This window comes from Lytechinus variegatus, chromosome 1 (genome assembly GCF_018143015.1).
Source record: "Lytechinus variegatus isolate NC3 chromosome 1, Lvar_3.0, whole genome shotgun sequence".
NCBI classification, from domain to species: domain Eukaryota; kingdom Metazoa; phylum Echinodermata; class Echinoidea; order Temnopleuroida; family Toxopneustidae; genus Lytechinus; species Lytechinus variegatus.
Window position 1 is genome coordinate 34957603 of NC_054740.1, and position 27890 is coordinate 34985492.

A 27890-nucleotide genomic window follows, 5' to 3' on the forward strand; every position below is an offset into this window, starting at 1 on the left:
GCAAACAATTTAATCCACAATGGACATGAATGCAGTATAAAATATATATTGAGTTTCAGTTAAGTTCAGAATGGTGAATGTAGTGAAATAGGGTTAGATTTTTTTCATGTTTGAATATTGATATCACATTAAAAAAAATTGTCTGTACTTTAACTTACCATCATCTTAACTTAAGTATTTAACAGGCAAATATAAAGTGTAATTCTGTTCACAAATGATCACATGATCTACATGAACATACACAATATTCAGTATTCCCTTTAGTACACCTCCCTCCATATAAATTATATTGATACTAGGCCTGGGACAAATGTCAATTTTACCATTCAATTATTTCCTGAAAAAACCCCAATGGAATCATTCGATTTTTCGTCTGGAGTCATGTCTTCTAAGCCTATCGTTGACCTACTTCAAAGACCTCCCAAACAAGTTTTTTCAATTATTGAACATCTAGGGTAGCTACTGTTCCTCATAAATGAAAGTTAGCCTGTTCTTCCCCCTTCTCTGTAATTTCTACTTTAAAAGAAACTATATCCAATGAAAAAAGTATCCTAAATCAGTGCTTGTATTATGCATCTCTCCAAGTGCACCCCTGCATATGAATGAATCAACCTACAAGCCATTCAAACCATTCGATCAATGGATGTTTACTCCCAGGCCTAATTTATGCTGTAATTTATGAAGCACCAAATCCACATACTTATTTTTACTTTGCCATGTCATATATGTAACAATATGCCATGCAATGGCAGAATCTTGATAGATCTTCTTGTGACTTTTTCTCTCCATAATCACATGTACACAGTGATTATCAAAGGAACTACACCCGTATTGACAAGTCTGTCTACCCCACAGCTGCAGCAGGCCCTGGTATCTTCAATGCTCTTTGGCTCCTTGCTCTAGCGCTGGCATTCAAAGCAATCATCACAATCTTCACATTTGGTATCAAGGTATGGTCAATGCTTTAAGTTATTATAGTACAAGAGTCCAAACAGTCATGAAAATGATGTATAGCAAAGCTCTATGTATTATATAGACAATTTGAATGATAGAATAAACCCAATCCTGTGTCTTTCAGTGGTTATTCATATAGGATAAGGAGATTTTTTTTCTTGTCTTAGAAGTCAGTCATAAAGTCATTTATCATTTAAAAGTGAACTTTATAATTCTTAATTCAACACAGCTTATGTTATCAGAAGCATTTTTTCCAAACTTAATAGAAAACCAAATAATTACCTCCTAAACCACTCTTTATGGAAAACGCCCCTTAACTTTTCAAACTTCTACATAGCATGAGTATGTATGTTGCATTTGTTACAGGTTCCAGCCGGTTTATTCATCCCCAGTATGGCTGTTGGAGCTATCGCAGGGAGAATCTTGGGTGTCCTGGTTGAACAGATTGCATAGTGAGTATGAAATTATGTAATCTTAGATATACAAACTATGAAAGAGTTGGGTTTTATGCCTTTCTGAAAATTACTAGTGATGGAGACTAGTTGCATGTATTAAGTTGCAAGTCATCCCATTATAAAAAATCAGAAATAAAACGGTAACAATAAGGTCGAAACCATGTGATACATTTCATATCACGTGTCTGGCAATTGACTTGCGTGTCATTTTGCTAGTATGTTTCTGTTCTATTTGACCCTGCAGTAAAAACCCAGACTGGTATATCTTCCACGAGTGTAAGTTCATTGGGAAGTGCATCACTCCAGGACTATATGCCATGGTGGGTGCAGCAGCTACTCTGGGTGGAGTCACTAGGATGACAGGTGAGGATGGGGATGATGATGATGATGATGGTGGTGACGAGGATGATGGTAGTGCTGGTGCTGATGATAATGACGACGATGATGGTGATGATGGTGGTGATCTTGGTGAGGATGAGGGTATTGATGTTGATGATGATGATGATGATGATGATGATGATGATGATGATGACGACGAAGACGATGATGATGATGATGATGGTGATGATGATGATGATGGGAAAAGATAGGGGTTGGGGAAGGAGGACAAGGGGTTGCCATAGGATGTAGAGGAATGAAAATGAGATGAGTAGGTGGAGGACTAGGATGAGGTTGAGGAGGAGGTGTTTAATGGTCATTTAATTTTGTTTGTCTTATGAAAAATATAAACAAATACACTTTTGCACTGCAGTGTATTTATACATGTTTACAATACAGTTTACAGAAAAAATGTATTCTTATTTTGTGATGATTATTCTAATAAATTGATTTGACTGATTTGTCTAAATTTGATTTGACAGTATCTCTGGTGGTGATCATGTTTGAACTGACCGGTGGTCTGGTGTACATTGTACCGCTGATGGTAGCTGTCATGGTCAGCAAGTGGGTTGGTGACGCCTTCTGCAAAGAAGGAATGTATCCTTGACAAAAAAATACATTATTTCCGATTATACAGTGAAAAAAATACACATGGGTTTGGGCCGAGTTGGCCCCCAAAATACTCAAGATCTCTGGAAACTGAACAAGAAATCATTGAAAATTCCCATTTGGAATAATAATATTGACAGGCTCTTCTTCCGGAAAACATCAAATATGTTGCCCGTAAAAGAATCATATTGCCCTCGTCTAAAAACTCTTTCCAATATGATTCTGTTTGGAGCGACATATTTTATGTTCCCCTCGAAGCCAGTCAATATTATATAATTATTCAATATTTATTTTCAAAGTCAGCACTGCTGCTATGTTGAATCGTGTAATGCAGGCAAGGTTGCCAGAGGCGCTCCACTTAATATTATCCTTAATCATGAAATTTCTTACAGATATGATGGTCATATCCATTTAAATGGTTATCCTTTCTTAGACAGTAAAAGGGATTTTATGCATACATCACTAGCTATAGATGTTATGAAACCTCAGTAAGTATCATGTAACCATGATAGATATTTTTACACAATGATTCACAAATCATGAACAGGATTTGGGTTTTTATATAATCAAAGCAAAAGGGACATCCTTCCTAACAAAATTTATTCATGTGCTTACTGTATAAAGAGAATCTTGATCGACTTGAAGTTCTTATTTACTTATTTGTCTGCTCTCAGATGTTTGTTTAATGTTGAGCATTTGTCCCTTCAATTGCTGAAAGCAAATCAAGGAGCCATACTTAAAAAGGTGTCTTACCATGTTGATGACAGTATCAATGTTCTCCTCTTACTCACTTGAACACCACATAAATGCATGTTTTGTGTATTTATGTAAGTGATGAAATTGAAACCAATCTCCAGATTAATTTCTGAGGGCTGTTTTCGTGCATTTGTTCATGTCAAATTTTATTTCATGTCGAACCTTACAGCATTTTATTCATTCATTCATTTATACCTTCATTTGTTTGTTTGTTTTTTTTGGGGGGGGAGATCTTTTTTTAACTAAGAGGGTTTTTAACATTTAGGATGAGGGAAAATCACCAAAACCACAAGCCCCCCCCCCCCCATACACACACTTTTCCCCTGGTACTAAAATTTGCATAAAATTGCAAAGGATAACATTATATTTTGTTTTAATACCAGTATATGAAATTGTATTTTTATAATTTTATCTTTAATTGAATAGGAGAGGAGATCCACCACTTGCAGCTATCACTCAGGATGCCATGACAGTGGAAGATCTAGGTAAATGATAATGACATTTTATTTTATGCTTATATATCTCTCGAAGATATCTGAGATTTGTCTACTGATGATATATTTATTGATGCTGTGTGTACATGTTTATATATATAAATAAGTAACCATATGGTCATATTTTAGTAACTTTCAACAGTAGGTTGACCATTTATGAGGAGGTTTATGAAATGTGTTGAGTTTCATTTCCAGCTAGCAGGTTATTTCATGGGTGTTTGCACAGACCCCTTTAATGATCAATATTATCTATGTGGCATTTTCCCCCATATTTCTGTAGAATTCCTGACGGCCGACTGTCCATTCAATTCATACCCTGTTATCGTCTCCAAACAATCACAGAGATTGGCGGGACTTGTGTATAGAAGAGAATTAGTCTACGCATTGAGTAAGTATACAGTTCTAATGGCAAAGTATGCTAGTATTTGAAAAAAAAAACATTCAAAAGGATGATAAAGACATGTCCTTTGGCTTATGGGTTTGTCCCTGTATTGGTGACATGTCCATTGTTAATTTGCGATGCAAATATCATGTTTCTGACCCATACACATCCTATCGACTTTGTTCATAACATCTAATTTTACTTTAGAATATGGTATGGTTAAGGGGATAGATGACCCGAAGCAAGTGCCATATGCAGAGGCGGACTGTGACCCGAAGGAGACAAAGCATTGGAGGGGCACAGCAATGTCCACAAACAATACAGTGCCCCTCCAATGCTTTGTCTCCTCCGAGTCAAGGTCCGCCACTGGCCATATGTAACAGATGGATTGAAGAAGTCACATTATTGATGTCTTATTCATAACAGTTATTGCCCAATAATCAAATTCAGTACTAGATATTTTCTTTCTGCTTATTATGATTTGAAATAACATTGATTTTATATCATATTAGATGGCTCAGAATTAGAGCAGAAGCATCCCACATATATTATTATTCACTAGACCGTGCAATACAGCATATTGCATAACAAGTTATGTACATGAGCATATTGGAAATATTTCAAATTTTGTGTGCCTCATGAAATACACTCTGATATAGCACAGGCAAATCATGCAGACCAAATTTTTAATGCACTTGTGTAGATAATAATTATAGGTGTTGTTCTCTTCTCTCTTTTGCCTTATCTATATATCTGTCTCTGTCTTTCTCCCCCCTCTCTCTCCATGCCTCTAGGACAAGCAAGAAAGAAAGGAGAAGGCGTAGTCAGCCAATCTACAGTATACTTCACTCATTCTATGCCAAAATTTACAACCCCTGATAGACCAGCTGGTTTGACTATGTCACATATACTTAATCAGGTATTCACTTAATTTGCACTTAGATGATGAAACATAAAAAAAATATGCTTTTGTGCCCCTTGTTGATATCCCTATCTTTGGTAAGGTCTGTCTGGATGGTTGTGCCAGAATTTTGAAGTCCTGAATTGCAGTTGCCACTTCTCTGCTCAATCTGAGATTTCATGCAGAACATTTTGAAGATAACTGGCATAACTTGAATCTGGGGGAGTCACTGATATTGGACAGTGGTAAGCATCTGCAAGAAAAAAAAACCTGGAAAAGGGGTATTTTTGCTGGTAGGCATGGAATGAGAATTTATACTATGAATAAACCCACCAAATTAAATAACGCCCCTTAAACCATTGTGATTTAGGGGGCTTTTTCTAATTTTAGGGGGTTTATTCATAGGCTATTTACTTTCCATGCCTTCTGAAGTCACAAATCACTGATCTTAAATATTAATCAAACCCTTGTTTAGGAGCATGCAAATCTGGGACATCCGCAAAAAATCTGCATTTAGAATGCCCTAGCGGCCTGCCCTTGAATCTTCATGTACGGCGCTTTTTGAGGACGATTCTCGCTGATGCTTGTCCACTGTCCAATGGTAGTGACTGCCCCATGGAAACTGGCAAATAAATGATCATCCAAAAAGAACTAGTCCTGAGGAATATCAAGCGTTCAAAACAGATTTAATCTTATTGTATTTCTTTTCTTTTTGTTTTATATTTGACAGTGTCCATCTCAGATCACAGATCAAACCCCAATGAGTACTGTGGTAGACATGTTTAGAAAACTTGGTCTCAGACAAACATTGGTTACACACAATGGGTAAGAAAGATAACGATACATTCAACCTTGCACAAGCTAACCTCACATGGGTCTCGACTTTGCCTGAGACGCAACGCATTTATACCTATTGTAATGCGAACGCACTCTGAAAGTTAATGTCAAAAGAGAAGTGCCAAAGTAAAAGTTGCACCCAAAATGAATCGCATCTCAGTCAGTGATGCCTGTTTATTTTTAATATTTTTTATTTCATCTTGATTTCAGTATTATTCACATATTTTTTATCTAGGGTATTTAGGAAGTGAAATACTAGCTACAAGTACCTAAAATAAGTTTGTATATTTATTTAAGGCTTTATATCTTAACCATATAAATACCTCTCTGTGTATACATTGTCTTCTGATTCAAAATTGTGAGCCACCAATTTTTTGAAGTTGCATAACTGCAAACTTCAAAATTCCCCTTAATTGATGACTATTTAAATCACCAATAAGTCATTCCTGTTTTTTTCTTTTAATCTTGAACACAAGCAATATTTACCCAGAGCTGCTGATAGTCGTAAGTTGGGTTAAATCTTATTGACGTTAAACTCTTTTCTCTTATTTCCTTTCAGGCGGTTGTTAGGTATCATCACCAAGAAAGATGTTTTGAGGCATATTGCTTCACTGGATGAACAGGATCCACTTTCTGTCATGTTTCACTAGCTCTACCGATACCATGCTCAATTATGTGCAAGATGATTGAGTCAAAGGGGAATTTTATTTTTCTGGGTATCATCACCAGAAATTGCATCTTAAGTATTGTATCTCTGGATCAACAAGATCTTCATTCTGCTCTGATCGACTTTGTCTAGCGATGCTTCAACTGTCACATAACATATGTTTTATCACTGAGAAGGACATTCTAAAATCCATTGCATATATCTCTAAATAAACATAATCAGCTTTCTGTCACTTTGCATCACGTGTTTTGATGTCTGTTAGCTTTGTGCAAATTTGTTACATTAGAGGGTATTTCATGACCACCTTGCGAAGTAAATCCCTACTGTATGTATTTTATATCAGATCATTGATTGAAGTAATGGGGGATATCTTTCAGACTAATCAGTCCATAAAATATTTGTATGCATAATTTAATAGTGTGCAAATTCACTAAATGGAGAGATGCTTGGTTTCACATTAATTTGCTTGCAGGGGAAATCTGTACCTCATTCAATGTGTGCAATGCCACCAAGATATAAGTTTAATTCTTGTTCTCAACCATCTACTCTTTTATCAGACTTATGCAATCTTTGTGAAAATAGAACCATGCTTTGAAACAATTAATGCAATGTTTGTGAGACACAAGTGCATTCATATATTGACTGCATCATGATTAGTGGTCTCGTCTATGTGCAATGAACAGTTGTTATATTACCAGAATTTTTGTAGGAATGAAGAAATTTCTGTCCAAGTGCATGGTCTGAAATGGATCTGAGACAGGAACAGCTTGCTTTGCCTTGTTTCTGGCTATCAGAATTATTGAATTAAAATCTAGTATTATCGTAGCAGAATTGTCAAAGTGCTACATATTAACAGTAGTGTGTCTTTATGAACAAGTCTAGATTTAAACCAGGCTGTTCCGAACATTTGAACCAATCCGGTGAGCATTACAAGTACCTCTGTAACAGTTGGTATGTTTGTGTCAGGCCAATGTATACAGTCTCATCTGTAGGTTTCACATCAATGCACTATCTGTAAATTTCAGTTGGTTCGAACATCAGATATGTAAACATTGTAGATGATATATGTGAACATTTCATTTTATTATGAATCCATGTATTGTATCACCATGAAAGTAAAAACCTGGAATATTTCAGGAGGTATACTGTGTAAGATTCAATACTTAGCAACTTTTAACTAGTTTATGCGATGCATTCCAACTCCAAACCTTGAATTCTGGTAGTACTTACAAGTTGATCTCAATCATTTATTATTAAGTACATTGGATGGGATACCTAACAATCAAGGTTTTCAATATATGATGATGCATGGCATTTTGATGATAATGGAAATATTCTATACCAAATATTTGGAATGATCATAGGCCATTTCAACATCATTTGCATATTGAGTTCCCAATTTCCTATACATTATTTTCATTACTGTATATTTATCACCATGATCAGTAAGATCAATAAGTTAGACCACTGTTTAGCGGAGTCCAGAAAAAAATAATGGAATCTCTGCCACAATTGGTTATCCATACCACAACTTTTGAGCACAGGTTTAGACCTGAATTCAGAATACAGGACTTGAAATTTAAAGATTTAAAAATATCCTAAGATCTATGTAGCTTATTGATGTTATAGGAGTATAGGCCTACATAATTTGAAATGACCTTGTATCACAAAAAGCACAGGACATTGCACCATTGGATTCACATGTTAATGATTATCTTTAATATAAAAGCAACAGATTTAATCAATGGATGATCAAATATGGATTGTGATGGTTATTTTAAACCAATTCAGAAAGAATATGGTTTTTGTGTGGCATCTCTATATTAATGTTAAGTCTTAGTACAAGTAATTCTTGGAGTGTAGCTGATAAGTACATGGGACCCAGCAAAAATGCAGGTAATTTGCACACTTCCTTATGTCTGCTATTAACTGTCTGCTTCATAATGTAGTAACTGGTATGTGAATGTCTTTCAGTGCTGACTCTGTTTCAAGTACCAGTAAAAAGATGTGATCAATGTCTATTTGATTATTGTGACAAGATCTTGTGAGCCAAGTTTGACTGAAAAGTAACACTTTGGACCCATTTTGTAATTGGAGCTACTTTGTTTAGTCGGCAAAGTGCATATAGTAGAATAAGATTTCCTCTCAGAATTTCCATACAGTTTTTAGTAAATTTAATTTAACCCAAAACTTGTATGGCACATTTCATAAAATGTTTTGTAATATGCTACAAGACTAGAAGATAAGCAGGATATGGAGGCCAAATTGTGTTCCCAATTTTAATTTGGTCACAAATTTAAACAAAAACATCCAAGTTAACAATCTTAATATTTTAAATATGAAAAACGGAATATGAATGTCAGTCGCAGTGCATACATACTGTTTCGTATTTGCTACAATGTATGGATCTATTCTTTAAGCTATGATTGAATTGAGATTATTAGAAATAGAGTTAAACTTTATTGTGATTTTCACAAAACAGTCATGTAGCACTTGTGACACTTTTTATTCAACACCAGTTCAATATGATTCATACTTCCTTTTTGTTTATGTAATGGGGAAATTTCTAATTGAATGGAAAAAAAAGATGGAGAAAGAAATGATTTTGTTGCATTCCTTCATATGTGTAATTTATTGAATGCAGCATGTCTGTTGGGTGTAGTTGATTCGTACCTTGTGCAATTATCTAAATACTTCATGAAGTTAAAAATGAGTAACAATGTCACGATAAAAGGTTATGTAATATAGATAATTAAAATGGTTGAGCTATTAAATATTTATTTTCATAAATTCTATGAAGTATTTTCATGTTACTGTGATGAAAATTAGGCATTGAATAAATATTTTGAGTGATATGTCGTTTGTTTGAAATGAATGCAATTACAGCTCATTAGATTTCATGGAAAAGTAGCGCTTCTATTTTCATTTGATTGGCATGTAAAAAATCTCTGCAACTTCTGCTTCTTACATTAATTTGCTGTTGCAGCATATCAAAAGAATGAAATTAATAGTTGCACTTTATTTTTAGAAATGATATTCATCTTGCCGTGTTTTTGCAATATTGTATTCTTTTTTAGGTGTTATCTTGTGCATGTTTGAATGCTTTATGGATTGGGTTGAAAGATATTTTTATCAGAATATTAAAGATTTATATCCTTTGCATGATTATGTGATTATTTAACAATCACTGTCATTCTTGAATTATCATTTAAGTTTGTCATACAGTGTTTCATTTAGATTTTTCATGGATTATTATTGCTTTATTCATTATTTCATATAAATATTCATATCCTCGTATAGAGATCTTGATTTATTTTGTTTTTTTATAATCAGAAAGGAATGTGTTTCTAAGATGTCTGGAAAATTATTTCCAATATTATGGAAAAACAGAGAAATTTATTTTAGAGTAGCTAATATTTTGCATCAAAATTTGATTTGTAAGAACAAATATTACAAGGTCTTCCTGCAGTTAACCCATATTGTCACAATCAAAATGGTATTTATTTAAGAAAATAATATTAGACAAAAAAGCCTTTCCCTATTTGTTATTTGTGTGTATATGTTTGTAATAATAAATTATGAAGTCTGTATACTTTCTTTGTCTATTCTTGGTAATTTGTTATTTCTTTCAGGAGAGCAATGGACAAGCAATGAGGGGAGGGTGGCAGCTAACAATTCTTTACCAATGTATTACAAGAAACCTTATCTGATTTTCCTGAAGCCATATATATGCCTGTTGGAATTTTGTCTATTTGGGATGGATTTTATTACAAGAAATTTCTGAATTAATTGATCAAATCTTATCCTCAAGATTCAATTAAATTTCTTAGTGTGTACGGTGCTGACAATTTCCGACATGGCCTTAGGCAGGGGCGGATTCAGGATTTTCCAGAAGGGGGGGGGCGCGAAAAAAATGGTTATGAACAAAAAATATGGAGCTTTCATCCCAGAAAAATTTAACAAGCAAAAAAAAAGGAATAGGTCTTCACTTTCAAAAGGGGGGGGGGGCACACTTCTCTTTCAACGCGGCATTTTTACATTACAAATTTTAATTTTGCTTCTCATAAGGATTCGCCAGTGGCCTTACTTGGGCTTGAATTATAGTTTATTTTTGCTGTTTTAGATCTCAGTATTACACATTTTTCCTTACGCAGTTGGCAGAAAAAAGTACTTGTTGGGAATTATATATTCTTTTTTCTTTGTCTCCATGTCAACTTTGGGAGACGAGCAGGAAAGTTTAATTCTCAATTCCTAGGTCTGTATAAAATACAAAGTTTTCATTTTAATAATATAGAAACTATGTATTTCATAGGTCTGTGTGAAAATGCAAAGTTTTCATCTGAAATAAAAAACTTTCTCATTTTATACAGACCGCCATTTTTTTTAGTTCCCCTTCTATTCTAATGGTGAGAACGTATCTTTGCAAGGCCTTAGTTTCTCCTACAATTTTTTCGTTATGTAACCCATTTATTTTTACTGATGTAACACTCTCTATGGTATCCGCGATTGTAATTTCATAAGTAATTTCGAGGGTGATGGCTTCGGTACTAATTCGGAACAGCCGATCAGGTAAGTTAATTTTACTTTTTCACATGGATTTCTCTTTTCAAGAAGTTCGAGTGTGAAATGTAATGTAAAGAAATACATTTTGTTACTTTTGTGACTGAAATTTGTTTGATTGTCGTGTATTTAATGGTGAAATTTAATGAGTTATCGAGTACCTAGACCTCTGTTTTGCTGTGTTGTTTGTCCGGGAATCGGGCTTCCGCCTAGCCGTAGCTTGCCCATTGGCTGGAGCGCGAGGTTCGCTGGATCTGATTAATTTAGCCGTTGTCATAAATCATAATTATGAGTGAGGATATTTATCTTAATGAAATTTCGAAAATATTTAAGGTAATTGGATGGAAAACTTAAGAAGTAAAGGTTTAAAATTGAGACGTATATTAAGCCTGAGTCATATCGATTATTTTGAAAACCGGTGTTCGACAGCTCTAATTCGATCGAACATCGATGCATCGAATATTGAAGGCGGGGAAAATTTAGTCTTTTGTTTTTGCGTCGATGCGATGCGCTTTGCATATGCACTACGCACTGACGGTATGCGCTGGCGATGGCCGGGTGAGCGTTGCACAAGCAGATGACAGAGCAAAGTTCGTTTGTATTTTCCATGATCACAAAACACACAAAAAAGGCCGGGGACCAAAGCAGAATTCTTCCCAAAATATCTTCAACAATGATATTTGCAGATGACAACATATAAGTTTAAAATGAAACAATAATAAAGACATGAATCACGCAGAGTCGATCCGAATGAATTTCGGTCGACTAGCATTCGCAGTCCATTCACCAGCCCCGTCCGCAGCTCCGTACACTCACTCTCCCGAAACGACAGGCGTGCTTGACGTCAGCGCCAGCAAACAATTGCAATCAACGGAGAGCGCTGTAACTTGCCTGAGATTGTGTAGTTGGATCCAAAATGAGCTCCAAATAAATTTATTGGAATAAATACGTAATTTTCTCTGGATGGTCATTTGAATTGCTATTCAATGCTGATAAAACGATTGTGAGGAAAGATTGTGGAATATGAGTTATGACGATGTTCGAGAATTAATCCTGATAATGACAATCCAGTTTTTTAGACGCAATTGAGCATGCGATCAAAATAAATACGAATGTTTCGAATCGAGCCCTAAATTCATCTAAATTATTACGATTTAACAAGATTTTATGGTCATACTAAGAATATTGACGATGTCAGCAAAGTATGTTATGTTCATATGGAAGAAATAATACTGGGATTATTTCTGTTGTTGTTCCATCTCTGGACGTCTCCTCCAAGCTCCGAGAAAATAAGCACAATGCGCATGCGTGTTTGATGACGTATGACATATTTTCCCATTCATGAAATCAGAGTCCAAAGTTGGGCACAAACTAGCTTCAAATTGATGGGAAAAAATATCAAACGCAATTTTCTCTGTTTTGTCATGTAAAATGTTATTATATGGTGATATTACGAACTTGAACAGAGTTTTTGCATGTAGACAATGTTCGAGAATCAATCCTGACGTGATGATTATTTTTTTTAGACAAGTGCACTAGCTCGACTCAAGAAGTCAAGTCGATCGTCATGAGATGTCCGCCATTGAAAATTGAAACGAAATACAAACGTTTCACATCAAGCTCTAAATTCATATTAATGATTATCATATGCAAATTATTGTTAAATATTACGATTAAATAAAGTTCTATGGTCATGATTTTAATATTGTTCATGAAAGCAAGATTTATTTTACGTTGATCGCGTCAATTTCCGGCCATTTTCTGGTTTGATTAAAGAACAGTACTGCGCATGCACGATCGATGGCCATGACTTCCATTCATGAATTCATCGTGCATAAATTATCTCGGCACGAGCAGACGAGTAAGACTCGAACTATGATCGAAATAAACTTCAAATTAATGGTGAATAGCATCATAATTACTCATTCGGTTTCATTTTGGGAGCAATAGAAATCAAGTAAGTAGTAGTAAAGTTGGACATTACTGATATTTTGATGATTGATCGTGTAAACCAAACGAATCGGCCGGCCGACGTATTTTTTTTTTTTTTCGATGCACCAATTTTGCAAAATCTGCACCGGTGTTCGATGACATCGATCGAACACCGATTTTAAAATCGATTCGACTCAGGCTTAACGTATATTGTGTACTGTGTACCGGTATTGAATTAATAAAAATTACAAAAAGTAGGAAGTTTGAAAGTGACCTTCACACATTCAAGTAGGCCTACTAACACTAACAGACTGTCCCCAAAGCCTCGAGTAGATTTTAAAAAAGTCAAAATGTATTCAAATGAAAGTTTCAAAATTTCATAATAAGATTAAAATTTAAAAAAATGGCCTTATCGTGAAATTTGTCACCTCTCTTGTTAGTTGTTGTGTGTGTGCATGAGCTCATTGTGTACAAAGTCAATGGGAGTGGAAAGAAGTCATCACCGTTGACGAAATAAACGGCAGTGAATGGACTGGTGACAAATTCCACGATAATGCCAAAAAAACATTAAGATAATTCTTTCATTTTGTAATGCCAACATAAATTAAAAAATAAAAGGACAACTCCACCCGAACAACAATATTAGATGAATAGATCTGACTAAAAACTGTTATGCCTAGATCTAATCATGATAATTGGTAGACAGTTGGTAGCCGTCTATTTTGAGGATTTTTTTTTACATTAAATTTTTATTTCTTTATTTCTCCTCGTACACAGATGGCTCGCAATCGTGCAGCCACCATTAGGGGGCTAATAATGCAAAATTCTGGCCCCGACAGGCCTTATTGATTTTTGTGGTTATTTTTTAAAAATATATTTAAGAACTGGACCAAAATAAAGATTATATTCAGTTTTGCCCTGAAATGCACAAAATGGAAAAAATAAAATTAAATAAAAAATAAAAAACAGTGACTTACTTCGGCTGTCTCGTAGCTCCACTTCCGGGTTTTTATGAAATTAGTACATAAACATATGGCCATTGACTCCCTGTACATATCGAGTTAGAACTTTGGTCTCTGTAATTGGTAAACTAAGCCAACGGAGTTCAGTGGAACAGCCAATATAACAGAGACCGAAGCGTTTTGGTCTAGATATTTTGAATCGAACCAAGAAAAATCAAATTTAATCAGAATTGAGTCTTGACCTCTTCGATATTGGTAGATACCCGATCATTTTATAATTAGGATGGATTAACACAAATATAATGAATCATGTGGTAAAATGATTTCACTTCATAATAACTTTTTAAGTGTTTGACGTTGATACCTCAAGGTGATCACAATTTCTTAGCATTTTCAGTGATGGACAAGTGTTATATGTTGCCGTCTTTTATCTAAATTTCTGAAATATGTTTTTGAAATTAAATCAATCACTAAAAGAATTTTATTTTGTGAATATTAGGTATTGCATAGGCTACAATTTCTTCAGATCAATATATTGGTTTCATCCTAGAATATTGCATCAAAGCTTAATTTTTCTTCTATTGATCTATTTCTTAACAATATTTCAATTTTATTTCCACAGCGGCGAAACAGTTTATACGAGCGTCATCATGTGCTCAGTATTCATCAGGAAATACTCCCAAGATAACCACACATTACACAGTCATCCCAAGGGAGACTGATGAAAGATGGAAAGGTAATGTAGTGTACAAATAATGAATGTTTATGAGTGCAATGGACAGAATACTTTGAGGTGAAAGATGAAATTATCCATTCAACGAGGCGTAGCCTCGTTGAATGGATCGTTATGTCATCTTTCACTGAATGAAGTATTCTGTCCATTGCACAAATAAAACAAATCATTATTTGGTCTATATGACACCTTAAAATTGATATTTTTTCATATGAAATTTATGAATTTTGATGCAAAACATGTCATGCAGTGCGAGTTTGGTCTGTTAAATACGTCATTACAACATGCGCACTACTGGTGCATGAGCTCTATGCATGAGCTGCAGTCTTGGTGCACGTGTGCAACGGACAAAATATACTGTATTATGTGGTTCAGGGAGATATCCGTTGTATGTCCCTCATTTGACCAGGTTAGTCAGTATATCATTTACCATGAATAAATGTCAAACAATGTTCTCATACCCCTTTCATGCTACTTTTCATAGTATAAAGTTCATATTTATTGGAACTGGGGAAACAAGTTGGTTAGTGTTCGATTTCCATCAAAATTTGGATTACACAGCTAACATCATTTCTATTTGAATACTTACGAATGGGAAATAAGACAGATAAAGAAGACTATTCACACTAGAAAAGATATTAAGTAATTTTATGACAGCTGTTTTACTATTTCCTCTCATCGTTTGGTAATTGGGTCCATCATTGCAGGATGATGCATTGTCGGAGCAGAAAAACTGTGTCCCCTGTATCCTTTTGTAAGGGTTTAAATCATATTTTAGGATCATTTGTTGAATATGCAATGTTTCAATAGCGATGTACAAAGTATTAAAATAAATAATATACTTTGATATTGATTCAGATGTGGAAATGGAACGCTATGGTGATGAGGCTGATGTAGTGATAGTAGGAGGTGGACCTGCAGGGTTGTCAGCGGCGATACGTCTGAAACAGCTCAGCCAAGAGAAAGGAACAGATCTCAGGGTGTGTGTGGTGGAAAAATCTGCTGAAATAGGTGAGATATTTAGCGAGGGTTGCTGTACAAAGTAACTTCTCATTACAGTGCTTTAAAATTATAACATTGGCATTAAAAGAAAGATTTTATGTCATTTCCTCGGTCAAAATTTGTGCAATTCATATTATACAATATCTTTGTTTCAGGTTTATGGTTCAGAATTATATATAGACCTATTGTACAAGCCAGTTCTCAACATGTTTGGCAGAACATGAGTTGCTCAGATCATTGATTTACATGAATAGGTGGATGTGGCTTGTCCTCTTGGAGTTTCATGACCAAGAGAAAAAATGAAAAGAAAAGAAGGATGAAGTATAGAAAATGAAGTTATGAAATTTGAAACTATTCTTTTTATCATAAGTTCAAAATCTATCACAAATTTAAATTTTCATTTAAAAATGGGGGAAAAAGCTTACTGGCTCAGATCTTTGACTCTCCTTGTTTCAAATCCCAAAACAATAATTGCATAATGGGACTAATACAATGTAGTTTGTTTTGGATAGTCACATGTCTATTATTATAAAGAGGTTAGGAAGGTCATATTTTGATTTTTATTCTCCTAATTCTGTGATAGTAATAAGTAGACGTTTATCTTTAATTTCGCATATTTTATGGTATGATTTTCAATTTATCTGACAATTATTTTCAATTTATGAGAGTTCGCATACATTAGCAACATGTATTTTCAAAGTTGTAAACTGTGTCAGGGTCATTAGTTCTATCATGTCAAAGATAACTTGATGTGAGACACACCTACTACTCAAAATAATTATAGCTGGCTATCATTTGTTTGATTTATTTATTGCCCAAAATAGACATTATATTTTTTCCAGTGCTGCAAAAATGAAGAGAAAAAATCTTAAACACTTGTTTCAGGCTGTGTACATAAACCAAATATCATTGTGTTTGTCAGTTAGATTAGGAGTATTTGTGGGTACTGTGCAAAGTCCATTCCCTAAATTTAGCTGAGCTTGCCATTTAAGTGCCTAATTCCAATTAATATACAGTCCATATTATCTGTGACCTCACATCAGTGCCACAGAGTCTGTGTTCATAATCATATACCAAATTAATTTTTCTGGAAGAGAAAAAGAAATAAACTAAACAGCAATTATCATTATTGCAATTTTCATTGAGAATTAGATCAACTTAAATATATATTTAAGCTTGAAAACTGGCATTGATGAGAAAGTTCGTTGTAGCTGTAATATTGTTTCAATGAATGAGTAGGGGTGAAAAAGAAGAAAACATATAAATCTTTACTCTGGTCTTCTGTACAACATGACATTGCAAATATTTTGTTTATGTGGAATTATCTATTCAAACAAAAAAGTTTTTTTTTTAATTCTTTTTCTACTTTTAAATCTTTTCAGTACTAAAATGTGTTCAATCTTGACAAAAATAATGAAGAACATGAAGTTACAAGTGATAAAGAGTACTATGTTTTTATCTCAGTCCCTCCAACTGATATCCATGTCTTATTTCAGGTGGTCACACATTGTCTGGTGCTTGCTTGGAACCCCATGCTTTGAATGAACTCATCCCAGACTGGAAGGATAGAGGAGCACCTCTCAAGACGGAGGTGAAAGAAGATAAGTTTTCTTTCCTCACAGAGAAATCTCGCATTCCAATACCTGTGCTTCCTGGTGAGTTGATCGATGAACCATTTTGATAAGTGTTAAAAACCTTACTCTAAGATCCTTTACCTGTTTATGAAATTTGAATGAATTATAAACCATAAGTACAGCAGTTCTTTGTATTTCCTGTGAAAGTTGTTTACCCCATTTATATATGTGATTTATGTATGCTATGATTGTTATTTTTATGATTTCTATCATCATCACCACTTAAGTAGTAGTAGGAGGAGGAGGAGTCACCCATCTCCCATCTTGTGGTTTGAAGAGTTGGCTGTTGAACAAAAAATTGTAAATCATATTGAAAGAGAGTTAAATCGAAATTGAAGTTTTCAGTGCTTGATCAATACAACATCTGTTGCTTAAACAAAACAAAAAGAATCCCACAATTTTGTTTTTATCATTGAAAATGGTGTTCATTTTATATTTATACTATTCATTGTTTTCATAGATTGAAAGACTATTTTCTGATTGTTCTTGCTTCTTTTCTCTCAGGCCTACCAATGAACAATCATGGCAACTACATTGTACGTCTAGGTAACTTTGTACGTTGGCTTGGTGAACAAGCAGAGGAACTCGGTGTAGAAATTTATCCAGGGTATCCAGCTAGTGAGGTCAGTACAGTTGTATCACTTTAATTGGATTTAAGTAGGCCTAGATTTAAGTCAAATTTTGAAGGTCGTGAGTGATCATTTTGAGACATAATCTTTAAACTCAATCATCATCCCAGCCATGGCGTAATTTCTTTCAGCAAGAAATTTATCCACATTGTGCTGCACTCAACCCAGGTGAGGTGAATGGGTACCTGGCAGGATTAATTCCTTGAAAGCATGAATGCTGAACAGCAGCTTGAGCTAAAGCCGGGGTAATAATAATAACATTGCATCTCAGAATAGTATATTTCTAGATAGATGGTGCTATATAAATGCCTATTATTATTATCATAAAGGTTTTGACATATATTTTAGTAACTAAGTGATAAAAGCTAGCAGAAAATCCAGTAACTCTTAAAAACTGTGAAAACATGTACTGTCATATTTTGGAGAAAAGACCCACTAATGTCAGAGCACCATGCTAATTTTGATACTTAACTGAAAAATGTATCACTTTCTACAGAGTCATTCTTGGTACATGATATTGTATGTAACATGGTTTTCATTTTGTCCAATTTGGTCATTTATAGAAATCATAATGTGGATATATCTATGTAATATTTATTTTTTTGTTTACCTTTTCCAGCTGTTATACCATGAGGATGGTAGTTTAAAGGGTATAGCGACTAGTGATGTAGGTGTGGCCAAAGATGGCTCTCCAAAGGTAAGTAAAAGATGCTCAAGGACTTATCAAGCAAGCAAAGTAGCTATGCTAAGTAATAATAATCATGATAACAGTAAAGCAAATCTTATTTGCAGTGTATATCACCCCCAAAACAAAGAAAATAATAGAGAAAAGAGGAATAAACACTTCTTCTATACATCGTCATACAATTTGAATATTATTAAAGAAATGTGTATATGAAAGATCCTTGAAGTTTTCTCTATCAGTCTACCTTAAATCACCTGATAATTAATTTCAAAACTCTAACTGCCCATTAAAATGATCTTGAAAGGGCTACGAGGACTGCAGTAAGTCTATTTCAAACATCTCAAAACACACTTATATAACTATAAAACTTAACTTGTCTTAAACCATCAACAGCACTTTGTATCCTCTGGAAAAAGCGCTATATAAATCCAATTATTATAATTGTTATTATTTTCAAATGTGGCTAACACCACACTGTACTTTTTGTTCCCTTATTTCAGCATGGCTGACACTGCCATTAGAGAACTGACCCCCCCCCCCCCTGCTAAGGTTGATTGTGAGTTTAGTGTCAAATAAAAACATAAGGTAAAAAGTAAGGCTGATGACTGTTAGCTCAGTACAGGTTAAGGATAGTCATTTTCTTGAATGCGTTGAATCAACAATTAAAAAAATTGTGTCCAAAGTTACCTAAGATCCTCTCCATCAGTATAAATGTTCAGATTCAGACTAAAAATCTTTCCATTAATTCCTGTACTTTCTTTTTCCCTTTTATTGTTATTCAAGCATTTTATAAGCTCTTAATTACAGCGCAGAAGAAAACATGCTTATAGTTTCTTTGCTATACAAATCAGTATTTAGTATTAATAATATTAGTAGGGCACATTCCAACAATTCACTACTACAATGCCAGTACCTGATTTTAGCATTTGATGATGATGCTCACTTTCCTATCAATATTGTTTTCTCCAATCACAGCAAACTTTTGAGAGGGGGATGGAACTCCATGCGAAGGTTACAATATTTGGAGAAGGGTGCCATGGACATCTTGCCAAACAACTCTACACTCAGTTCAATCTGAGAGAAAACTGTGAGCCACAAACCTATGCAATAGGCCTCAAGGAGGTAGGTCTGCATTTTGACCTGTCAGATGTCAAGTCACATGACTAGCTGTTAAAGTCATGTGACTAGTCCTATTGGAAGAACTTACCATTATACTAATGACCTATAGTGCCATGAAGGTTGGAATAAATGTTGGTTTTAAAAGAAAGGGTGTAAAAGGCAACAACAAAAGAAAATCAAATTTTGATAGGTAAAATATTTTCTTATGTGTTAAAGAGAGTGTGAAGTTATGATTATGATTTTCAGGAAAATGTTGTCAATATATAAAGGGGAGTTGATGATGGAGATGTAGGAATAGATCATACAAGATTTAATGAACTGAATAGAAAATTGCATAAGTAATTGCATAGATTTTTGTTATCTCAATTATCACTCCACATCATTTAAGACATCTACTTGTATTGTAATCTCACATGTCAACTCTAAGTCTGTTTCCTTTCTGTTTTTCTCTGTTGTTTAGCTATGGGAAGTAGATCCTAGCAAACACCACCCTGGCAGAGTGGAACACAGTATTGGTTGGCCATTGGTACGTATCCTTCAGGCGAGAGACAAGTATTTCAGATATTGTATATTCTTTCTAAATATGATTGATATTTTCTTCATGTGATATAAACTGAACAAATGAAATCAAAGAACTCTTATATACTGTAGAAGGTCAAATTTCAATGGCTACTACCTCTTCAGTTAAATTCAGATGGATGATGTTCAATACTCCTAATGTGAGCCAGTCGTTTCATCCCAACACTGATCTGCCTCACAAGGTACAATCAGAGAGTGGTGTATGCAAATACACGTGGAGAGCTGTGTTCTATCGCACCCTTTTTGTGTGTGACTACGTTTAAAACTGATATAAGTCTGTATCCATTTATTCAATGTGGAAAAGTTTCCCTTCTCTGTGTATGTGTCATACATTTTAAAGTGATGTATATTTTTATTCATCCAGCAAAATGTAAATAGAATTTATTGTAAGTCCAGTTGAGCAGCCTCAATTTTGCATATAACTCTAAGTTCTCCTTTCTCATTTCCAGAACAAGAACACATATGGTGGGTCCTTCATCTACCATCTAGACGAAGGGACACCCCTTGTAGCAGCAGGGTTTGTAGTTGGTCTGGACTACTCCAATCCTTATCTCAGTCCATTCAGGGAGTTCCAGAGGTTTAAGCATCATCCATCAGTCAAAGACACCTTCCAGGGTGGAAAGAGGATAGCGTACGGTGCTAGGGCTCTCAATGAAGGAGGCTTCCAGGTAGGTTTACTATGAGGCTCCTTGGACTTTTGTGTCCTACGTGCTATGTGAAAAGTAGCAAGCATTTGGCAGTGATATGTTAAGGCATATTAGTTGATCACTTACCTTCTTCCATGGACATTTTCACAAGCATTAAAAATTGGTTCAACTCAGAATTCAAAACTGAAATTTAAGAACTTCTTTGCTTTGCACTTTGGGATTTTTAGCTCATCCGGCCCGAAGGGCAGATGAGCTTTAATAGCCGCGGCATGGCGTATGTCGTCTGTTGTCCGTCCACAATTTCAGAATGCTTCTACTTTTCAAGTCCAATTTCAATTCTGTTTGCCTTTATATGATAGCACTAGGTGGAGAAATCAAAACTTCTAGTACGCAGAATTTATGCACATTTTTAAAATTCACAAAAATATGCTTCTTCTTTGTTGACCGATTTTGATTTTTTTTCTTCCATTTGGTAGAACTTCATGAGGTTCACCAAACTTCTACACAAAATTTTGAAATTTTGAGTAGAAAATTACTTATGCTAACTTATGCAAAATTCGTAATTAAAAGAAAATGCCTCTTCCTCTTTATTTGTTGACCAAATTTCAAAATGCTTCTTCGTCATAATAAGTTTGATTTCAATTCTGTTTGCTTTATATGATAGCACTAGGTGGGGGATTCAAAACATTGAAAATCATTAAATATGCTAATTCATGCACATTTTTCAAAATTCACACAAAAAATGTTCTAATTCTTTATTTGTTGACCGATTTAGATTTTTTTTTGCTTTCATGTGGTTGAGCTTCATGAGGTCTCCAGATTTCAACACAGAATTTTGAAAATTGTGACTAGGAAAAATTTTATGCTAATTAATGCATATTTTTAGAAATTCACATAATTTTCTTCTTCTTTATTTGTTGACCGATTTTGATTTTTTTCTTTCATCTGGTAGAACTTCATGGCACCTAATACTTTGCCTTGTTGTTGCTTTATTATTAGAAACTCTAGATGTATGTACGTCTAACCCCTTTATCTTGAACCTTAATACTGAAATGGTTTTATCTATGGTTTGTTGTTCTTATGAGTAGTTCATTTAGTGAAGTAAGAAAGGAGAATGATGGAAGTGGGGATATCGATTGACCATTTAATAGAATTACCCTTAATTATTATTAATAAATCATTTTCTATTTATTTTTTCACTTTGTCATCAGTCAATACCCAAGTTGTCATTTCCTGGTGGTGTTCTAATTGGATGTAGTCCTGGTTTTATGAATGTACCAAAGATCAAGGGTACCCACAATGCAATGAAGAGTGGTATGATCGCTGCCGAGGCTATCTATGATCGTCTTACACAGGAAGATGCTTCATCTGAAACAGCAGGTGCGTATACTGAAATCATCATATTTCCATTGTGTAAATTTTTTATTAACAAGTTCAAAATTTTCCTAACTTTTATAGCTTACTGCAGTGATGATCTGACTCATTTCATGAATAGCATTTTGTTTACATCCATTGAGCACGAATGTAAAACTAGATACCAGTATCACCAACTGTGAAGCCAGTTTTATGTATATATTTTAACTTTGCTTTTGATGACATCAGCTCACTTATTTGCATAAACTAATTTGCATGAAGTCTATATTATTCAACCCTGTGTATAACTGTATAACCTTTCAGAATGTATGATATATTTTTTATAAAATATTTTATTTGATTAAAAGTAATGTATATGTTTAGTGTACCACTCTTCACTTTCTTTTTTTTTTGGGGGGGGGTTGTGCTTTACAGTTTGAAATGTATGAAATGCTTGGTAATATTGCATGAATGCGAAAAAACAATATTTTTCATGGTAGGAGCCTTTTCTACTAACAGTTGAGATTGATTATAAAATCTATGTAAACTGTGGAAAGCCAGCAATCATTTAGAATATGTGCACATTGTCCCGTTTGAAAGGAAAAGGAGCAAGCATGCTTTATCAAATCGTCAAAGCATTCATCAGAGTGTCGTTTCTAACAAGTGCAATCTGTTATGGCAGATTACAAATAATGACAGCAGACTTTTCATCCTTCATCACGGACAAGATTAGATGTTGCAGGCTTCCTCGACGATGAAAATGAATCATGAATTTCTATAAGATGGGATATCCCATTCAAGATGTGCAATGAATTTCAATTCATTTCAGTTACTTCTGTTTTTTGCAGGCGTCAATGTAACAGAATATGAAGACAGGCTGAAGAGTAGTTGGGTTTGGAAGGAGTTGGTATCTGTGAGGAATGTACGTCCAGCTTTCAACAGTCCTCTAGGTCTCTATGGAGGTGTCATGTATACAGGAATCTTCTACTACCTTCTTAGGGGAAAGGAACCATGGACACTCAAACACCATGGTAGGTTCAGAGTCTTTAGACTTCATCAAAGGCAGGAAACTAGGGGCAGCCATTTTAACCTTGATATTTTACAATAAATTTCTGAATACAAATATTTGTTATGGAACATCAGAATGATTCTTGTTCATGTAATATGATAATTTATGATATATTGTAGACTCTTTTTGCTGTGGGATGTTCCATTTTAGTCTAAGAGTTGCATTTATACTCCTTGTTTGTGGTGTATTAAGCATCACTACATTGGTCAGATCTCATTCATGAGGCATGCTCTACCATGTAGTAATTATTCTGATTACACTTAAAATATCATGTGTGTGGGCACTTGGGCATGACTTTAATTCATATTTAACTTTGTTAAACACCCCCACCCCTGCTGTTATTTAAGATCAAGAAATAAAATGTAAGTACAGTAAGTGATGCATTAATCCTACCATCAGTTTTATATTTTAGTTCTTGGTTTACCATAGACCTCATGGATTTCAATTGGGATTGATTTCTTTTACGTCACACAGCCCTGAGTTGAGAAGGTATTCTTATCAATGAATTTATTTCACTCCCTCTGCTTCCATTGACATGCAGGCAAGGATGCAGATTCCCTGAAGCCTGCTGCTGAGTGCACCCCAATAGAATACCCCAAGCCAGATAATGAGATCAGTTTTGATCTGTTGAGCTCTGTCGCCCTCAGCGGTACGAACCATGAAGGAGATCAACCCGCCCATCTTACACTCAAGGATGATAGCATCCCAGTCAATAGGAATCTAGCCCTCTATGATGGGCCTGAACAGAGGTTCTGTCCTGCAGGTCAGTCAGTTTTTTAAGAAGTTTCCTTTTCATTATGGGGACTTAATGAATTCAGATCAGTTTTTGTTGTTGTTGCAAACTTAACAAAATCATTCATTATTCAAATGGTTTTAGAGCTCACTTTCAAGTTTTCATATATGGCAACACCGAGAGACATAGTGCACTGTCACTTAATCAATACAGATGCAGTGACCAAGTTTATCTGCCAAGCTCAGTTCTCCTGGTTTATGCTTTCTTGTCAATGTATATATATTTTTTTATATCCTACATAGATTAAATCCTTTATAGAGATTGGTTCAAATAGCATCATGTGACCAAATATATTTCAACTTTGATGTTGCGTGACGTCAGACCTCGATATATTTTTCGCTATACCAATATTCTGACGTCATTATTTCAGAAAACTGGATATTTAGCTAAACTCTCGAGCGCACCGGCCAGCAAGCTCTCTCTCCCAGGCAAGTCCCGTGATGCGCTGGTGCAGGCACTAATCTGCATTCCGCTGAGCGAGGTGGCTCGGAGAAAAGTAGGTAATTCAACGCAAGTAACCAGACTTTGCAAGCTCAGCGCATAGATTTTGGTTATAAATTATTAAAAGTAGGATATAAAACAAATATATCAGGCGTTTCATTCGAAAGCATAGTGGAAATTTCATTAATCCTCGGTTGGACTGGTAAAACTACTACAGTAATTGCCAAACCAACCTGGGATAAATAATTCCACTATTCTTTCTCAAAGCCTGATGTATTTGTTTATTGTATATTTAATTGACAAATTATCACTCTCTTCATTTCAGGTGTATATGAGTATGTCCCGACAGAGGATGGTGATGCGATGAGACTTCAGATCAACGCTCAGAACTGTGTCCATTGTAAGACGTGTGACATCAAGGATCCCAGTCAGAACATTAACTGGGTGGTACCCGAGGCTGGAGGTGGACCGGCATACAGCGGCATGTGATTCCGATGCATGTACATCTAGCACCACGGGAGCATTTCATGAATCCAAAATTCAGTGATTTTCACAGATAACTGTTATAAGCTACTGAAATCCTTGCTTCTGATTGGCTCAGATCAAATGAGGCAATGAAAATCACTGACTATTCGGTTCATTCAACAATGTCTGGGGACTTTAAGCGAGAATTTGGAAGAATTTGCAGTGGAAAAGGACTCTTCATATTGTGTTTTGTTCAACCCAGGGAAAACAGGAAACAGGTGTACAAAAGCTCTGGGATTTTAAAGAAGTTTGAAGTCCACAGGCTAATTGATTGTGACATTTACTTGTCATTGCTTTGTATTCAGTCAGATAGAATACAGGATGCAATCAATTCTAGCTAGGGCAAGTGTTATTATAGCTTGCCCTACCTGTATGCATTTAACATATTGATCATTGAAATGGCATTAATTTAAATGTTGGCTGTTTACTGAATGGTCAGTTAATTTATACATCAAACAACTAAAGAACTATCGGGTAATATCATGGATTTTTTTCTCTCATTGGTCATTTGACTATGAGTAGCCTCCATCTGAGAATTTGTTTAAAGTCCAGAGTCCAATCTTACTGCATTTCATTTCAATAAGTAGTCACAGTTTTTTTCAAAGGTGTATGATTGGTTCTATCCTTGGGGTAAATATTCAATGCAACCGTCTCTTATAGTCATCTAAATCTTTATTTTACTAGTTTTATATGGAAGTACCAATTCAAATGCAAATCATGTGGATTGGAATAACTTCAGAAGGCATTAGACTGTGTTTGATTTGTCATTCAGTTATACACTTTTCAAAAGTTGGAGGATATAGGTCCATGAACTAGGTGACAAAAAATTGCTTGTTCCAGAGTATATTTTGAAATAACCCTTCTCTTTTCAATTATAAATGCTAGAAATTTATGACAAGTTGACAATTCCAATTGGATGATTTCTGTAGCTGACATCAGTTTATTTGCTTCTAATAAGATATATAGAAGGGCCAAGATACACAAAATAGATGTGTGTGCTATGGGCATCTATTGAGATCTCTCTGACATTTGTTTTTACAGATCTTTCTCACAAATTGTGTTTCATGAAGTTGTTCGGAAATTACAAACAGCTTTAATCAGGACTCATGACCCTTTCTACTGCTGTATAAGACATGCTTGAATTTATTTGTTACTTACAAATAGCTTTATGAAACACCCACTTGTTATATGAGAATATGGGTAGTTTACACTGGATAGAAAGTTTCTTTCTCAAATGATAAAATATATTCTTTTGACATACAGTACATGTAACACTCTTTCTTGAAATCATTAGAGCTTTAGTACTGTATTTCATATTAAGTGCATGAAATTTGAATATGTAATCCTTAACTTGTCTATTGTGACAGGAATTAAGGAGGATTTGTGTATCATCATGAAGAACATGGGCACCGTTGTAATGTATTCTTGCAAAACGCACAATTTGTCAAATGTATTTTGAAGCCGTTTTGGAGTTTATGTCTTCAATTTAATAGTGATTGCATGAATGTTATACATGGACCATTGTATATAAATTCAAAGAAGTTATGTTTTGTGCTCTTATGATTCAATAAGAAATTAAATATATAATGTATAGTTGTATTATACTAAATGATTGTTTGAAGGCAATAAAGCTGTTTCACATGATTAAATCCCTCTGTTTTGCTGTGCATTTGTTTGATTAATGAGATGCAGAAGCCTGAATTAACCAAGGCAGTTGCAAAATGAACCCAAATTTATTCCAATTTGATATATTGTGTGCATTTAATTTATGGCATGTACCTAAAAATTAATGAAAGAATGCTCCTGACAAATCATGCTAATAGTTTGACAATATTTAACTGACATTGAATTAAAAATGGCATATTTGTAATTATTCTGAGTAAACAGATATCATGTAAGACATGATCTCGACATAATAGCAAGGAGCATGGATATAGCATTCTTTGAATCAACTTGTAGACCTTTCTCAGAGTATATGCTTAATCAAGTGCATGTAATACATAAGCCACAAATACTACCTTAGACCACCCTTCTATGAAATGCCAGTTGCCAATTTTGTTATGAATCAAGAAAAAATGTAAGACTAATTTCATCAAATTCTGTGGCATGGAATTTGAATCGGGATGAAGAACCTCTCAGAGATGTGTAGAATAAAATTGTTGAATTCTAAAATTAAACCCGGCTTCAATGAAGAGATAGATAACCACCGTCCATTTTTATGATAATGGCTTTCCTGACTGCATGTTGACGTGCCATTCACTGCTCAGAACTCACTCAGAATACATGCATGGTAAACTGAATATCTAGAGGAGTAAAATATATTTCCTTTTTCTTCCCCCAAGTCCAGAATGGATAGGTCAGTCATATTTGCACATGTTCAATGTCTTCTTGGTGCTGTTTCACTACATATTCTGTGATGTCCATTAAAAAAATTGTATTCATGTAATTATATTCTAGTTCCCAGGGGCCTGTTTCACTAAACAGTACTTAGTGTCGCTGCGACTCGTCATACACTTAGACGGGTCTTACTGACGTCCTGTTGGTGCGTCAGTTCCACTAAACAGTTCTTTACTAAGTCCTGTGTGTGACGCGTCTTCAACAATAAGATGTCTGGATTTTGAGTCTACGAAGCCTAATTTCGTGACCTTCGACCTTGTGTGAAGATAAAAAGCAGTAATTTCCCGCAAGTTTTCGTCTGCATCGTCTGGGACTAAAACGTGAGAGGAGGAATTTTGTCACTTTAAAATAATTTTGACTACTGTAGGAGGATAATGGGGAAAGTATGGTATTAACC

General features: G+C 34.8%; 2 protein-coding genes across 3 annotated transcripts in view; both read left to right on the plus strand.

Annotated features, from left to right (window-relative positions):
• Nucleotides 1-7879, plus strand: part of LOC121412481 (H(+)/Cl(-) exchange transporter 4-like) — a 30832-nt gene extending 22953 nt beyond the window's left edge. For both annotated transcript variants that reach the window (XM_041605298.1, XM_041605303.1), the window contains exons 10-19: nt 806-950; nt 1321-1406; nt 1654-1772; nt 2270-2384; nt 2789-2884; nt 3579-3637; nt 3927-4034; nt 4823-4947; nt 5660-5754; nt 6326-7879. In XM_041605298.1, coding sequence (XP_041461232.1) covers nt 806-950; nt 1321-1406; nt 1654-1772; nt 2270-2384; nt 2789-2884; nt 3579-3637; nt 3927-4034; nt 4823-4947; nt 5660-5754; nt 6326-6416 — 1039 coding nt within the window. In that variant the 3' untranslated portion in view covers nt 6417-7879. The remainder of the gene's footprint in view (nt 1-805; nt 951-1320; nt 1407-1653; nt 1773-2269; nt 2385-2788; nt 2885-3578; nt 3638-3926; nt 4035-4822; nt 4948-5659; nt 5755-6325) is intronic.
• A 3036-nt stretch (nt 7880-10915) lies between these two features.
• Nucleotides 10916-26740, plus strand: LOC121412501 (electron transfer flavoprotein-ubiquinone oxidoreductase, mitochondrial-like). The gene is made up of 13 exons (XM_041605306.1): nt 10916-11002; nt 14510-14623; nt 15479-15631; nt 17119-17277; nt 17761-17879; nt 18505-18582; nt 19546-19692; nt 20150-20215; nt 20718-20936; nt 22127-22295; nt 23117-23299; nt 23879-24100; nt 24897-26740. Exons 1-13 carry the CDS (start codon nt 10969-10971, stop codon nt 25058-25060), a joined length of 1827 nt encoding a protein of 608 aa, XP_041461240.1. The 5' UTR covers nt 10916-10968; the 3' UTR covers nt 25061-26740.
• Nucleotides 26741-27890: the final 1150 nt, after the last annotated feature.

Excerpts from the sequence above, each read along its gene's own strand:
- LOC121412501 (XM_041605306.1), top strand. The coding sequence starts at position 10,969 with ATGGCTTCGGTACTAATTCGGAACAGCCGATCAG. Across the intron at positions 14,624-15,478 it reads GACTGATGAAAGATGGAAAG|ATGTGGAAATGGAACGCTAT; the intron begins GTAATGTAGTGT and ends ATATTGATTCAG. Across the intron at positions 17,880-18,504 it reads CAGGGTATCCAGCTAGTGAG|CTGTTATACCATGAGGATGG; the intron begins GTCAGTACAGTT and ends TACCTTTTCCAG.